This window comes from Anser cygnoides, chromosome 23 (genome assembly GCF_040182565.1).
Source record: "Anser cygnoides isolate HZ-2024a breed goose chromosome 23, Taihu_goose_T2T_genome, whole genome shotgun sequence".
Taxonomy (NCBI): domain Eukaryota; kingdom Metazoa; phylum Chordata; class Aves; order Anseriformes; family Anatidae; genus Anser; species Anser cygnoides.
In genome coordinates, this window is record NC_089895.1 from 2,962,384 (window position 1) to 2,974,685 (window position 12,302).

The 12,302-nt window shown below is 41.2% G+C and overlaps 1 protein-coding gene across 10 annotated transcripts in view; it reads right to left on the bottom strand.

Annotated features, from left to right (window-relative positions):
* Nucleotides 1-357: 357 nt before the first annotated feature.
* TNFRSF8 (TNF receptor superfamily member 8) overlaps nt 358-12,302 on the bottom strand; it is a 31,219-nt gene continuing 19,274 nt past the window's right edge. For 7 of the 10 annotated variants that reach the window (XM_013187919.3, XM_048067679.2, XM_048067681.2 and 4 more), the window contains 10 exons: nt 11,944-12,034; nt 9,222-9,347; nt 8,648-8,803; nt 8,452-8,545; nt 7,722-8,002; nt 7,393-7,503; nt 6,819-6,857; nt 5,626-5,675; nt 4,623-4,830; nt 358-3,559 (listed from right to left, as the gene is read on the bottom strand). In XM_013187919.3, the coding sequence (XP_013043373.2) occupies nt 3,315-3,559; nt 4,623-4,830; nt 5,626-5,675; nt 6,819-6,857; nt 7,393-7,503; nt 7,722-8,002; nt 8,452-8,545; nt 8,648-8,803; nt 9,222-9,347; nt 11,944-12,034 (1,401 nt within the window). In that variant the 3' untranslated portion in view covers nt 358-3,314. The remainder of the gene's footprint in view (nt 3,560-4,622; nt 4,831-5,625; nt 5,676-6,818; nt 6,858-7,392; nt 7,504-7,721; nt 8,003-8,451; nt 8,546-8,647; nt 8,804-9,221; nt 9,348-11,943; nt 12,035-12,302) is intronic. The other 3 variants (XM_013187922.3, XM_013187924.3, XM_013187923.3) reach the window with 3 other exon arrangements.

The following is a 12,302-nucleotide window of genomic DNA, read 5'->3' on the forward strand; positions in this document are numbered from 1 at the left end:
CCTCACACCGGGAAGCCGTAGCCTAGGGGAGGTCCCCAGCACGCGCTCTGGGCTTATTTGCGCTCTTATTTACGCTTATTTATTTATTAGCCCCCAAAATACGAACTTACGTTTCGCAGCGTTCATTCATACTGCACCGCACCGCGTTCGCTAATGTCTTTTGCCCGCTGCCAGGATCGTATTAAGAGGGCTTAAATTCCTGCTCCGCTCCTGAGAAGAACTGCACTTGACTAATAGCTTCTTAAGTTTCAAACTGCTCTCCTGCAAAAATATTTTTTCTGCAACTGATCTGTGTACTGAAAGCATCAAGAGCAATGAAACATATGCATATCAGACACAAAAAGCGTGGCTACAGGATAAAATCCATGGTGTTTTTAATTCAAAGATCGTCAGTGTTACTTAAGTAATCAAGTATAATACATTTAACAGGCTGCAATGCATGTGATATGTGCAAAGCACTTAACACTTTTCCACACAACATCCTTGTCCCTAAATTGGAGAGACGTGGATTTGATGGAAGGACAGCTCCGGGGGTAAGGAAGTGGCTAGATGGTCACACTCAAAGTGTTGTAGTCAATGTCTTGGTGTCCGAGTAGAGATCAGTGATGAGTGGCAGTGCTCCTTGGGGGTCAGTATCATGACCAGCGCTGTTTAACATCGTCGTCAGTGACATGGACGCTGGAATTGAGTGCATGGACTTGAGGATGTTGGTTGATGAGAAGCTTGACATCAATCAGCAACATGCACTTGCAGCCCAGAGAGCCAACCGTATCCTGGGCTGCACAAAAAGCAGCATGGGCAGCAGGGCGACGGAGAGGATTGTCCCCCTCTCCTCTGCCCTTGTGAGACCCCACCTGCAGCCCTGAGTTCAGCTCTGGGGACCCCAGCACAAGGAGGGCAAGGACCTGTTGGAGCGAGCCCAGAGGAGGCCACGAGGATGATCAGAGGCCGGAACAACCCTGCTGTGGAGACAGATGGAGAGAGCTGGGGATTTTTTACAAGGGTATGTAGCAATGGGACAAGGGGTAATGGCTTTAAACTGAAAGGGGGTAGGGTTAGATTAGATACAAGTAAGAAAACCTTCACTATGAGGGTGGTGAGGCACTGACAGAGGCTGACCATAAAGCTGTGGATGCCCCAGCCCTGGAAGTGTTCAAGGCCAGGCTGGATGAGGCCCTGGGCAACCTGATCTAGTGGAAGGTGTTCCTGCCCATGGCAGGGGAGTTGGAATTAGATGGTCTTGAAGGTCCTTCCAACCAAACCATTCTATGATTCAGGAAAATATAATCTAAACCAGGCCTGCGTGGTGCTGAATTAGCAGCCATCAGTTATGGCTCAGAAAAGGGATCTTGGAGTCATCCTCTGTGCAAGGACAGCCCCCACCCCTCACACCCCGAAAAACATATATATATATATTTATGCTGGGCGTCATGTAGAAAGGTGCTGAGAACAAAATAAAAATTATAATTTTGCCACCATTTAGAACCTTGGCATACCCTCTTCTTAAGTGCAGTACATGGTTCTGGTATCCAGACCTCCAGAAGAACATAGTGAAGTTAGAGAAGATAAGGAAGAGGTCAGCTAAAATCACCAAGGCAGTGGATCAGATACCTTATACAAGAAATATAAAAAGATAGGAACTCAGCTTGGATGCTGGGGAGAGTACAGTCAAGTATTATAACGGCAACTCAGTATTGCACTAAATTCTGTAATACAAGAACTGGTGGTACTCACTGAATAGAGGTCATCTTAAAAACAGTAAAAGTACTTTACACGGTGAATTGAAACTATCTGTAATCTGTTGTGACAGATTGTGGAGGAAGATTATACCAGGAAACTCAGAAGAGGTAAGAAAAATTAATGGCAACAAGAGGAATTCTAAAGGCTGGGACAAACTCTTTAACATCCTTAATCCAATTACAGCTGATGTTGCAGAAGTATGAGGAATGAAAACAGCAGATATCAACTGGGCTTATGTTCTCTCCCTAAATAGCATCTCTTACTGCCACTGTCACAGGTAAAATAGCGGGTAACTTGTACTGTGAGTCTTGCTCAAGAAGGTGTTTTTTATGTTTTTTTATGCCTTTACGTTCCTTTTGTTTCTTCTAAGACAAAAGGCACTGAAGTTGCACAGCTGTTATTACAGTACTCTGTCCAGGGTAAAACTACAAAGCAAGTAATTGTTTTTGTGGTTCCTTTTTTTACTATTAAGGCACACTTTGTCATCTTGCTTATTTTCCACTGTCCTGTGCAAAAACATAGTCAGCACTATTACATTTACAGTTATCAAACAAGCAGCATGAACTTTGAGAAACTGCGTAACACAAGGCAGTTGACCACAAAACCAAACAGAATTATTTTAAAGAACATATACAATTCAGTGTCACTTTGATGATTATGAGTAATTCTTCTAAAGCAAGCAGATATTGACAAAGTGACAGGAAGTAATTGCTAGCCTATTTTTCAGTCCTTCATTTTTTGTAGAATACCAGTTTTTCTTATTTTCCCTTTTTACAGATTTCACACTGGCCTAAACCCATAGTTCATTCAACATCCAAATGTTCAGCTAGTTTGGCTTCCATTAGAAGAGTCCATTTTCTGTGCTTACTAATGATTTGAAATAATCAAGAAACATGAATCAGACTTGACAAAAATAAAAGGATTGGCCTAAAGTACAATGAACTTCAACTAGTTTTATTTGTCTTCTGTTTCCTGAGCTTGTTGATCCTGTTTCCTCATGAAGTCCACAAGGCAAGAGTCCTATTTGTTAGTGAAAACTGAAATTATCACCACTTTCATTCAAGAGCTGAGACCTTAAGAAAAATACTAGACGTTGCAAAATCTGTGTCAAAATTGGAAGTGTTGGTAAAAGACAAACAGAAACAATATGTGAAACATGGCTGGGTGTCAAGATTAACTTGGAATTATGGCCAGAATTTTAATAGCTAATAGAAGTAATCAGACATAGGTTTTGATCCATTTCTTCACACAGAGAAAGCAAGCTGTGAAACTTGAGTTAGCATCCAGAAGTCCTCTGAATTTTGTAGCTTTGACTCAAATTTGTTTCCAGCATGATACTGGGAGAGCAAGGGAAAGAGAAAACATTTGATGTGATCTACAAAGGCCAACAGTTTGGATGATCCTCTCATTAGTTAGATGAAATAGGTTATAGTGCTCCTTGTCTGAATATTTTTTGGTGTTTTACATGAGTTTTCAGATTATTTAAGACACTACGTGTTTACCTCCCTTGTTGTAGATTTGGGCTTAGTGTCACGCTGGGTGTTTTTGTAGCTGCACGCCTTCTCGGTGGGCTATCACTTTTCAGTGGCAGTGGTGGGGTGATGGAATTCCTTTCCCTCCTCTTCCACAGGAACCATGACATCATTCCCTGGAAAAGACTCTGTCTCCTGCTCTGGATAGTGCATCGCCAATTCCTCTTCCGTGTTTTCTTGGATATCAACATCACTTTCACATCCCCTAGCAGCACAGTTCTTGCTACCAGGCACTTCTGAAATGGACCCCACTATAACAGTATCGGCCTTCATGATGTATATTTTTTCTGAGGAAGGAAAAAAATAGTGCTGAGCATAGGTAACAATGTGTCTGTTCCTAGAGATGGTTCCTTTTCATGCACTATTTTAACTTGCTACTCAGCTTTTATTTGCTTCTTTTTAAAATCAGAGGTATGCAAATCAAGTGTGTCACTGAGAAAACACAGAATTCACTAACCCACATATTTTGCCTATTTCATTGTCTCTACAATAAAAGCATTGAACATGCTAAGTGATAAAGATGGCCTGCTCATTTTAAGCTACACTGCGTGGTTTTGGATCACTGCCATGGGGACTCTGGGCATTTTAGATCAAGTAGATCCAGCTCTCCTGTAATAAAGCTGCTGTAATGAAGCTGAAGGACTACAGGAGAAAGACAGATCAGAAAAGGCAGTAAGATATTCACAAGAATCTTGCAGAAGCAGCGATTAACTGGGGTCCGGGGAAGATAGCTATGGTTCAATGTTTATGTTCCTGCTGTTTTGAAAAGCAAAAATATCTGTGTTAAAAGCAGTCCTTGGGCAAAGTTCAGCACTGTACAGAAATGTAGGGAATGCTAAGGATTTCTGGTTTTCATTTCTTTGACTACCTTGCCTCCCCAGACAGCCTTCTCTCTCCCGGTTCAGGGAATTGGCATTTTGCGAAAGCTTGTTTTTTGAACTGCTTAGAATAACAAAAATCTTTGCTGATCTGTGGCACTAAAAACAGAAGATACATTTTCTGCTTTTACTTTTTCCTTGTTCTTTCTGTGCTTTGTCTTCTCTTGCCCTCTACAAAAGCGTGACTGGTTCCCAGCAATCCTAAGAAAACAGTTCTGGATATCAGCTTAGCCATTATAACCCTTGGATTTGACTCACATAAATAAATAAATAAATACATACATACATACATACATACCCCCCACACATAAAATAACCCAACCTGCATACGGTAAACAGAGTCAAGTGTCCAGGGCCAGCTCTGTTAAGAGCTTTAGATAATTTTCCAGCTTACTAATAATTTCAGATTGATATTATGTGCCTATGGCTTAAAAATGGAAAAAGTAAGAAAAAAAAAAAAGGCAAGACTTACCAATTCGATTATTTGTGTGGTCTCTCACTCGAGAATCGACAGGGCAATCTGGGGCATTTCCATTGCTCTGTGTCACATCAGTCAGACTCAAATCAGGACTATATGCTTTTTCTGTGCTGGAAACCAAGTTGTTATTGGTTTCCAAAGGAACGTTTCTTTCAATTAGCTCCTTCTCTTCTGGCCCTTGATCAGTAGTAAGCATGATCTTCTGCAAATACAAAGAGAAGAGTAGAAATACGGTCAATGCAAAAAGAACACTGTGAAGATTGCAACAGGTCTACTGAATCCTTCTGTAGCAGCCAGAATAACGTAACAGCACCACTGTCACAGGGAGTAAAAAAATTCAAAGTGCCTAACAGATAGAGGAACTTAAGTTCCTTTGAATTAGGTTCCTGTATTACTTAAGGCCATATTTAAAAATAGCATTCCTAAGCTAAATGCACAGATATTTTTTTTTTTTTTGGTGAGATTTGCAAGAATGTACCTTACTTCCACTGAAATCTAGTTTCCTGAACCTGTGTGGATGCTTTGGTAAATTCCACTTGCCTCGTCTGCAATTTAGATGCTGACGAACCTTTGTAAATCTGCTTATTTGTCATTCTGACTTTTTGTCGCATGTCTTATACTGTATGTTCTGTTGTAGAGTGTGCTACCCTGCAATACAGTAGCAGTTGCATTCTGGGGGCTGAGGCTCAGTGGCACCTTTCAGCAAATAATATAACATCAGTAAGAAAGATAGATTCTGGAGGTAAGAATTTGAAGGGATTTGGTTCAGGAAAAACTTTAAGAAGATATTTTCCAAATTTATATACTCCCTTCAGAAGCAAAACTGGCAGAAACACATTATTTAACACTACGTTAAACGGAGCCCAAGACATGAAAGTAGCAATCCCTAGTACGTCTCATCTCTGCACCTAGATGATCACAGGTTACAGAGAAAATTACAAATAAAAAGGCTGGCACTTTTTAAAAGAACATTTAAAAAATATTGTTAACTATTTACATTGGAAAAGAAAGTGATCTGTTTCGGAATACCGTTCACCAGATCAGAACCTGCAATGGAAAGAAGAAAAATTATCAGAAGAGAATTCACAGCAATCACAAGAATATTAATATTTTCTCTGAAATATCACCCACCCACGTCCTAAACTACTCTACAGCCTAACTCACCTGTATCTTTCTTCCTTTACCACAGAGGACACACTTCAATGGTAGGGGGGAGGTGAACCAGTGACACATTGCTGCCAACCATGTGAGGTCCTATCACTTTCCACACACCAAAACTGGTGTTCACCTAATCACATCATGAACTGATTAACCTTTCTAAAGAAGCAGAAGACTGTCTTATCAAAATAAATAAATTAAAAAATAAAAAGTGAATAGCTTTCTACTGGATTAACAAGTTGCATCAAGTCATTGTGTGGTCAGATTAATACAAAGAGGGTGGGATTTTATGCAAGGATGGAGGAAGGGAACACTGGGGAAAGAAGGGAGGTGGGAAGAAGGGAGTGTACAGCATCCTTTTACAATACCACGAAGCTAGCTAGACAGGCTCGGGCCTACTAACTAATTTAGCTCTGACATGCAGCCACCTTTATTCTCAACACCAGCTCTATAATGCTGCAGAGCAACAGTTCCTAATGTGTAAAGCAAACCAGGGAGCAACAATTCCACTTTGAGAAAGTTGAGCTCATGTGAGAGGTGTTAAATCATATTCCTGAATAAATGAGTGAAAAATGCTCTGATGTTCAGTGATCAGAAATATCTACCACAATAGATGAGAATAGAGCAGTCAGTGGAAGTGGCAATGCTAAGAGGGGATTAGTTAATTAAGCAAAATGTATGTAATCTAGGAGATATGTATAGGTCTCGTTTTTGGGAACACACCTTCCCAGGTTTGAGTGCCCAGAAATGAACCTGACATTTTTCCAGCAAAGTCTCCCCACACTGCTTGCATCACCCAGTCACTCAGGTACAATGGGAAAAAATTGCCATCTAGTGGCTTGTCACATTCACAGCAGTACTTGCCTACGCAGGACAGACCACAGGACTGGCCTTTCGCATGTCTACAGGTACATATGCTTGACTTAAATTGGTTCCATGTTTTAAAGTTTCATAAATTAAAACCCCACATTAAAACTAGCCATTTATTCATTAATCATATGTATTACAATTTGTGGTCAGTCAGTCACTCACCGTGAGATCTGATCCTGGATTTGTGTGAAGTGAGATGTGCTGATAAAATAAAACATTCGTTTAACAAAACTCATCGTGGAGCACAGGGACTATAACAGCTTTACCACACCCACAGGTCTACAAGCAACCTACAAATTGCACATCCTGCTTTCTACAAAAGAGGGAATGTAGTTATGCAGGCACGCCCCACGTGCAACTCTACGCAAAGCTACAGAGTCACAATCGGTAAACAGGTTCCAAGTCCAACCCTCTCCTGGGAAGCAGAAAATACTTGCAAAAGACTTCAGGCATCATTTAATATTAGTGTCTGCACTGAGAGAAAAAATCACCGGTTACCATTTCCTCACCCAGCTTGTAGCATCTTCCTCCATAAATTCACAGCTGCTTCAGTCTTTTTCTAAGGTTCTCCAACATGCTGCACAGATTGCCTAGAACATTTGGCCTGTCTTCACCAGGGCTAGTAAATATAGTCTCCCCTACTGGCCTCCATAAAATTTTAGGATATTATAGTTCCCAGGTGGCATGTCCTTGGAGGTTAAACAGCATGCTATGTGTTACAACTTTAAAAACTCACGTTTTCCTTTGAGGATGAGGATTCGTTTCTTGCAAATCTTCCATTTCCAAAACAACAGCATGCCCACAAGTAGCAGCATCACAGAGAGAACCACTCCCCAAACAAGACCTACTGTTCAGAAGGGGAAAGGGAGGACAGAGAGGTAAAGAAAAGGCAGAGTACTGCCTTTTCTGTCAGCACTGCCTACTGTCAGTAGATCTGTGTGTTTGATGGATATCATTTTAAAAGTCATAAGGGTTTTGCAGGAAGCTCCCATATAAAAATTGCTTTTACTAAAGATACATCCAAATAAAATATGCTAGAAAGAGTAAATGCTTTATCTTCGTTACCTCCTGTTGTTGTCTCCCCCTTGTCTGAGGTGGGAAGCGTGCCAGCCAGAGCATTCTCGTTGGGAGTAGAACTGGGGTTTTCAGTTGTTGCAGCACTTAAAAGAATACTAGAAATAGTGACCAAGTTCGCCTCAAGCCTCAGTAGGTCAGAGTTACTTGTTTCATTGCTGAATCTGGTGGAGAAAGTGCCTGGGGTGAGGTAGGTGGGCAATTGGTCCAGGCAAACCTGATCATGTGTGGCATTTCCTTTGCTTTGTGCTACTTTGTTTAACTTGGCACAGCTAGGGAATGAAAGAGAGAACAGTGTATCAGCGCTGAAAGAAAATGCTCTGATCTATGGTAAGGTGTTCTGTATGGCAAACATCACTTTTGGTCATTTTTGTACCATGTGCATTTATTGCTTTTAGTCAGGAAGTCATTAACTTCCTTCTCACCTCTGCGGCACTGATTCTTAACCTGGATGCAAACCTGAAAATCACTTGTGCATATAATCTAACCATATGCAGAGCGCTGAAAATGAGGCAGGGGAGACTCCTTCCTTCCTTCAGTACAGAGCTCTGCAACAAGCATAACGAGGGGCCTTCAAAACTCTGCACATAGGCTCAAAGCTATCCCATTGCCTCTAAAATGAATTTGTACACTTTGCACCACAAAAAGTGACAGAAGTCCCTTCGGGTCTTTTATTAGCTTCTGCTAATCAGTTAAACACTTTCAAAAGCTATGGACTTACTCAGTATGGGGCTTGCAGATGTCAGTGCTGGAGTTTTGGTCAGAGAAGGTCCCAGGGGGGCATTCTTCACAAGAAACATCAGTTGTTGAGGTGCCTGAATAAAAACAATGACTGCTGACTGACTAACCAAAATGCCATAGGTCCAGGACTATGGCCAAGATCAGAAAAGACAAACTAGATAGGGAGGAATTCCTACCTCTGACTTTAACTCCAAAACCAGGCTTGCAGGCAGTGTGCTGCTGGCATCGCATGCAGGTGTACTTAACAGCGGTTTGACAGAACAGACCTGGTCGGCACTCACACACGCGGCTAGAATTGAAGGAGCAGGGCACTTTCTCCACAAGGTCAGATTCTGCAGGAAAGAAACAGATGGAGTAACAAAGGATCACCCTGCAAGGAAAAGGCAAAGCAGGGGGCAAAGCTGAGCAACAGCAGTTCAAAGGCTTGGGAAGCAGAACGGGCTGCTGGCACTCTGCGATGGCAATTTAAGTCACGAACAATTGGACAAAGCTGTAGACAATAGTTTGTAATAGAAGGCAGAAAGCAGAAACCAGACTTGGATGGCATTAGATGCGAGAATTTTCAGGCAGTCCCAGGCCAAACAAGAAATGGTATTCATTATGTGCAAGGTAGCATTCTGCTCTCTAGAACAGTAGCCAAGGACAGATAACTTTGCTGCTGGAAATTCTAAATTAATAAAATACTAATAAAGAGAATATTTAGAGTGGCTCTAATGGTAAAGTATGTGTGATAAAAAGTAAACCAACTACCTTTTGTACATGACACACAAGCGTCACAATGTGGCTTTTGGGATTCTTCGTTCAGATATTGCTCAGGTCCACATCTCATGCAGTCTTCATCTGGGTCCGTGGGACATGCTTTCTTTTTAGCATACCCTGGAGAAAGAAAAGCAAACTGTGGAGGATACCTGTTCAGAAACCTCCCCAGTTTTCACGCCCATTCCACTGGGGTGGGGGTATGTGAGTGAATAGCTGTGTGGTGCTTAGCTGCCTGCCAGGTTAAACCACACTGGTAAGGAAAAGTGACAGCTGCAGAAGCAAAAGGAAAAGCTAAAGCAGCAACATAAAGATAGAGTTGAATGTTGAATGTTTCATGAGTAGTAAACAAGAGAGAAATGTATCCCATTTTCAGCACCAGACCACACCACCTAGTTATAAAGGGTTAATTAACCACAGGGATGGAAGACCTGGCAGGAAAATAACTCACCTACTATTTGCTTTGGCAAGCACGGTGTAGGAGTATAAGTAAAACCAGCTATGCTATATTTGGCCCTACAAATACCACCAGACAAGCTTCAAACACATCGCTCATACCTCCTCAAAACTACTTGCCTGAGATTATCCTTTTGAAGGTTGGGGCTGACTGCTGGAGTGGTTTCAATCTCAACACTCAAGCTGCAGGCAAGTTACCTCCACGTGTGTGTTATTTCCTTCCTCCTCCCACAATGTCCCAAAAGCTTGAACTACAGTCATTTGAGACTTCCTGTACACATGAAACGGGAAATTTCCCACTCTCTTGGGGGATGTGTGCCCCAGGTAGATTAGCTTTGAAGCTTGCCCATTCATGTCTTCTGGTACTGTCCTTCACTGTGTTAATAGCTCAACAACCAGACCAAAGCCTAAGCAGAAGGAATACCAGCTGCAATCGTATGTACAGAAAAATGTACTGAAGGTAAGCAGATGAAACAAGTGTTTTCCTTTTTTGAGTATGTGTGTTCATTCACTCCTGAGGATTTGCTGTTAACTGTGAGCAGGAAATTATCTTCAGTGTTGAATGCAATACTATCTGGTGGAGCTGGATATCTGATTTAGACTCTAAAAGCAAAAGCAACAACAACAACAGCCCCAAAAACAACAACAAAAGATAAAAAGATAAAATACAAACAAAATAAACAGAAGTAAGGTGGAACATCATTATTTCATGTGAAAGTCTCTATTCCTCCCCTTGAGAGGGGGCTTTTTTCTGTTCTGTGATGACAGAAAGATAGTGTTCTTCTGGTGTCCCAGGTATGAAGTCTCATTTTACCTGAAGAAGAATTAAGCACCTGAGAAGAAATGTGGCAATTGTAGAAATCGATTAGAATGATCTTATGAGGTTTGGTTTAAAGTTTACATTGAAATTGAGCTTGAAATGAACTTTGAAACAGATGATGTGGCTTACACTTGAGCCAGCGTGCTCAGATGGAAAGCTCTACATCTGCAGGTTGGAACGCCAAGGAAAGCAAAGCCAGACTGCATCAAGACTCTAATACGCTCACTTTGATTAAATGGAATTTTAGAAAAGCTACTCTTTGCAACAAGAAGTTGAGTTAGTAGCAGATATGAATGGGTTATTGTCTGAAGGAGTAGTGGAAGATTAAAATGATAAAAGATTATTATGAGTTTTTGTTGTGGAGGAGACCCTGGAGGATGGCAAGAGATGTCCAAGACTGACATTAGGATGTGGCAAAAAAATGAGTTTTAAGAATAAGCAGAGGTGAAATGCTTGTGAATTACAGCTCTTTACAGCTAGATGCAGATCAGATCTTTGCTTTTCACAAGACCATACCATGTGGGACATTTTGCAAAGTATGGTTTTGAAGGAGAAAAGAGCTTCTTTGCTTGGAACTGGCTCAGAGTTCTTGCCCCTTTTCCTCTTTTACAGGACCAGTTTCTCCATCCCTTGGTCTTGCTTTCTCATACATTTTCTGAATGATTCTAGTGATGTGCCCAGAAGCAGTACAGGATGTCCCTGATATAACTGCATGCGAATGCTAGCAACCAAGCACCAAACCTCTTTGTATTATTAGAGCACACATAAATGTCAAAAATTTCCTTTCCAAAAAAAGAAAGAGAGAAGAGAGAGAGAGAGAAGAGAAAACATTTCTGAAAGAAGAGATTGATGATGGTGAAGTACCATAAAATGTCCCACCCACCGAGTTTCAGACATTTCCAGAACCCTTGTCTCACTAAGTTGTTTCCTGCTTCTGAGCTCACATGCCTCCGACTCACAGCTAGCTTCTGGCAAAGCTTACTCTGTCCCCTGACGAGTGAATGTTCCACTCCTCATGTGAGATGCTTTCTAAAGTGGTTTGAATATGAGGATAATGACAGATTTTCTGCACAATCATTTTATACTTTGTGTCTCTGATCAGAAACATCTTCAGCCTAATATCATTACGCTGCTTCACACCCTGAGGCAAACTGAAATTAATTCTTACATCTGCTACTTCTAGCTACGTCTGAGTGTCAAGTCAATCAATTAAAAAAATAATAATCGCAAGTTATCTTGTTTGCAATTTACAGACTGTTTGAATGTAGACTGAACAGGAGCAGGGAAGTGGAGAACAAATTCCCATCTGGATCCACACCAGATCACGGTTCACCAAACTGCACTTCAGGGTCAAAATGCAATTCTGGAGATATACACGGTTCATACTACACCTATGAGAAAGGCTCCATGTTAATTTGACTGAATCATAAACATACTGACCTGAGGGGCACCGGTAACAGCACCTTTGTAAAGTTTCATCATAGAACCAATTCCTGAGTGTATCACAGGAACCAGATGAGGTGAGTGATGGCTAGAAATTTAAACAGAGAAAAGACACAATTAGAAAACAATTAGGGCAGATCCCAGTACTGGTCTTGAATTCTGGTGACTACAAATGGTAGGGAAAAGTCTACAGATTTTTGACAATTCAACGATCCTCCAAAACATCTAGATAACTGCTGTCCATAAAGTTCAGCAAAGATAGCAATATTCAGTGTATTTAGCAATAATTCAGTATGTATCTTCACTTAGCAGGCTTGTCCCTGAAAGTGATTCAAACATAGGGAACGAATACTGTG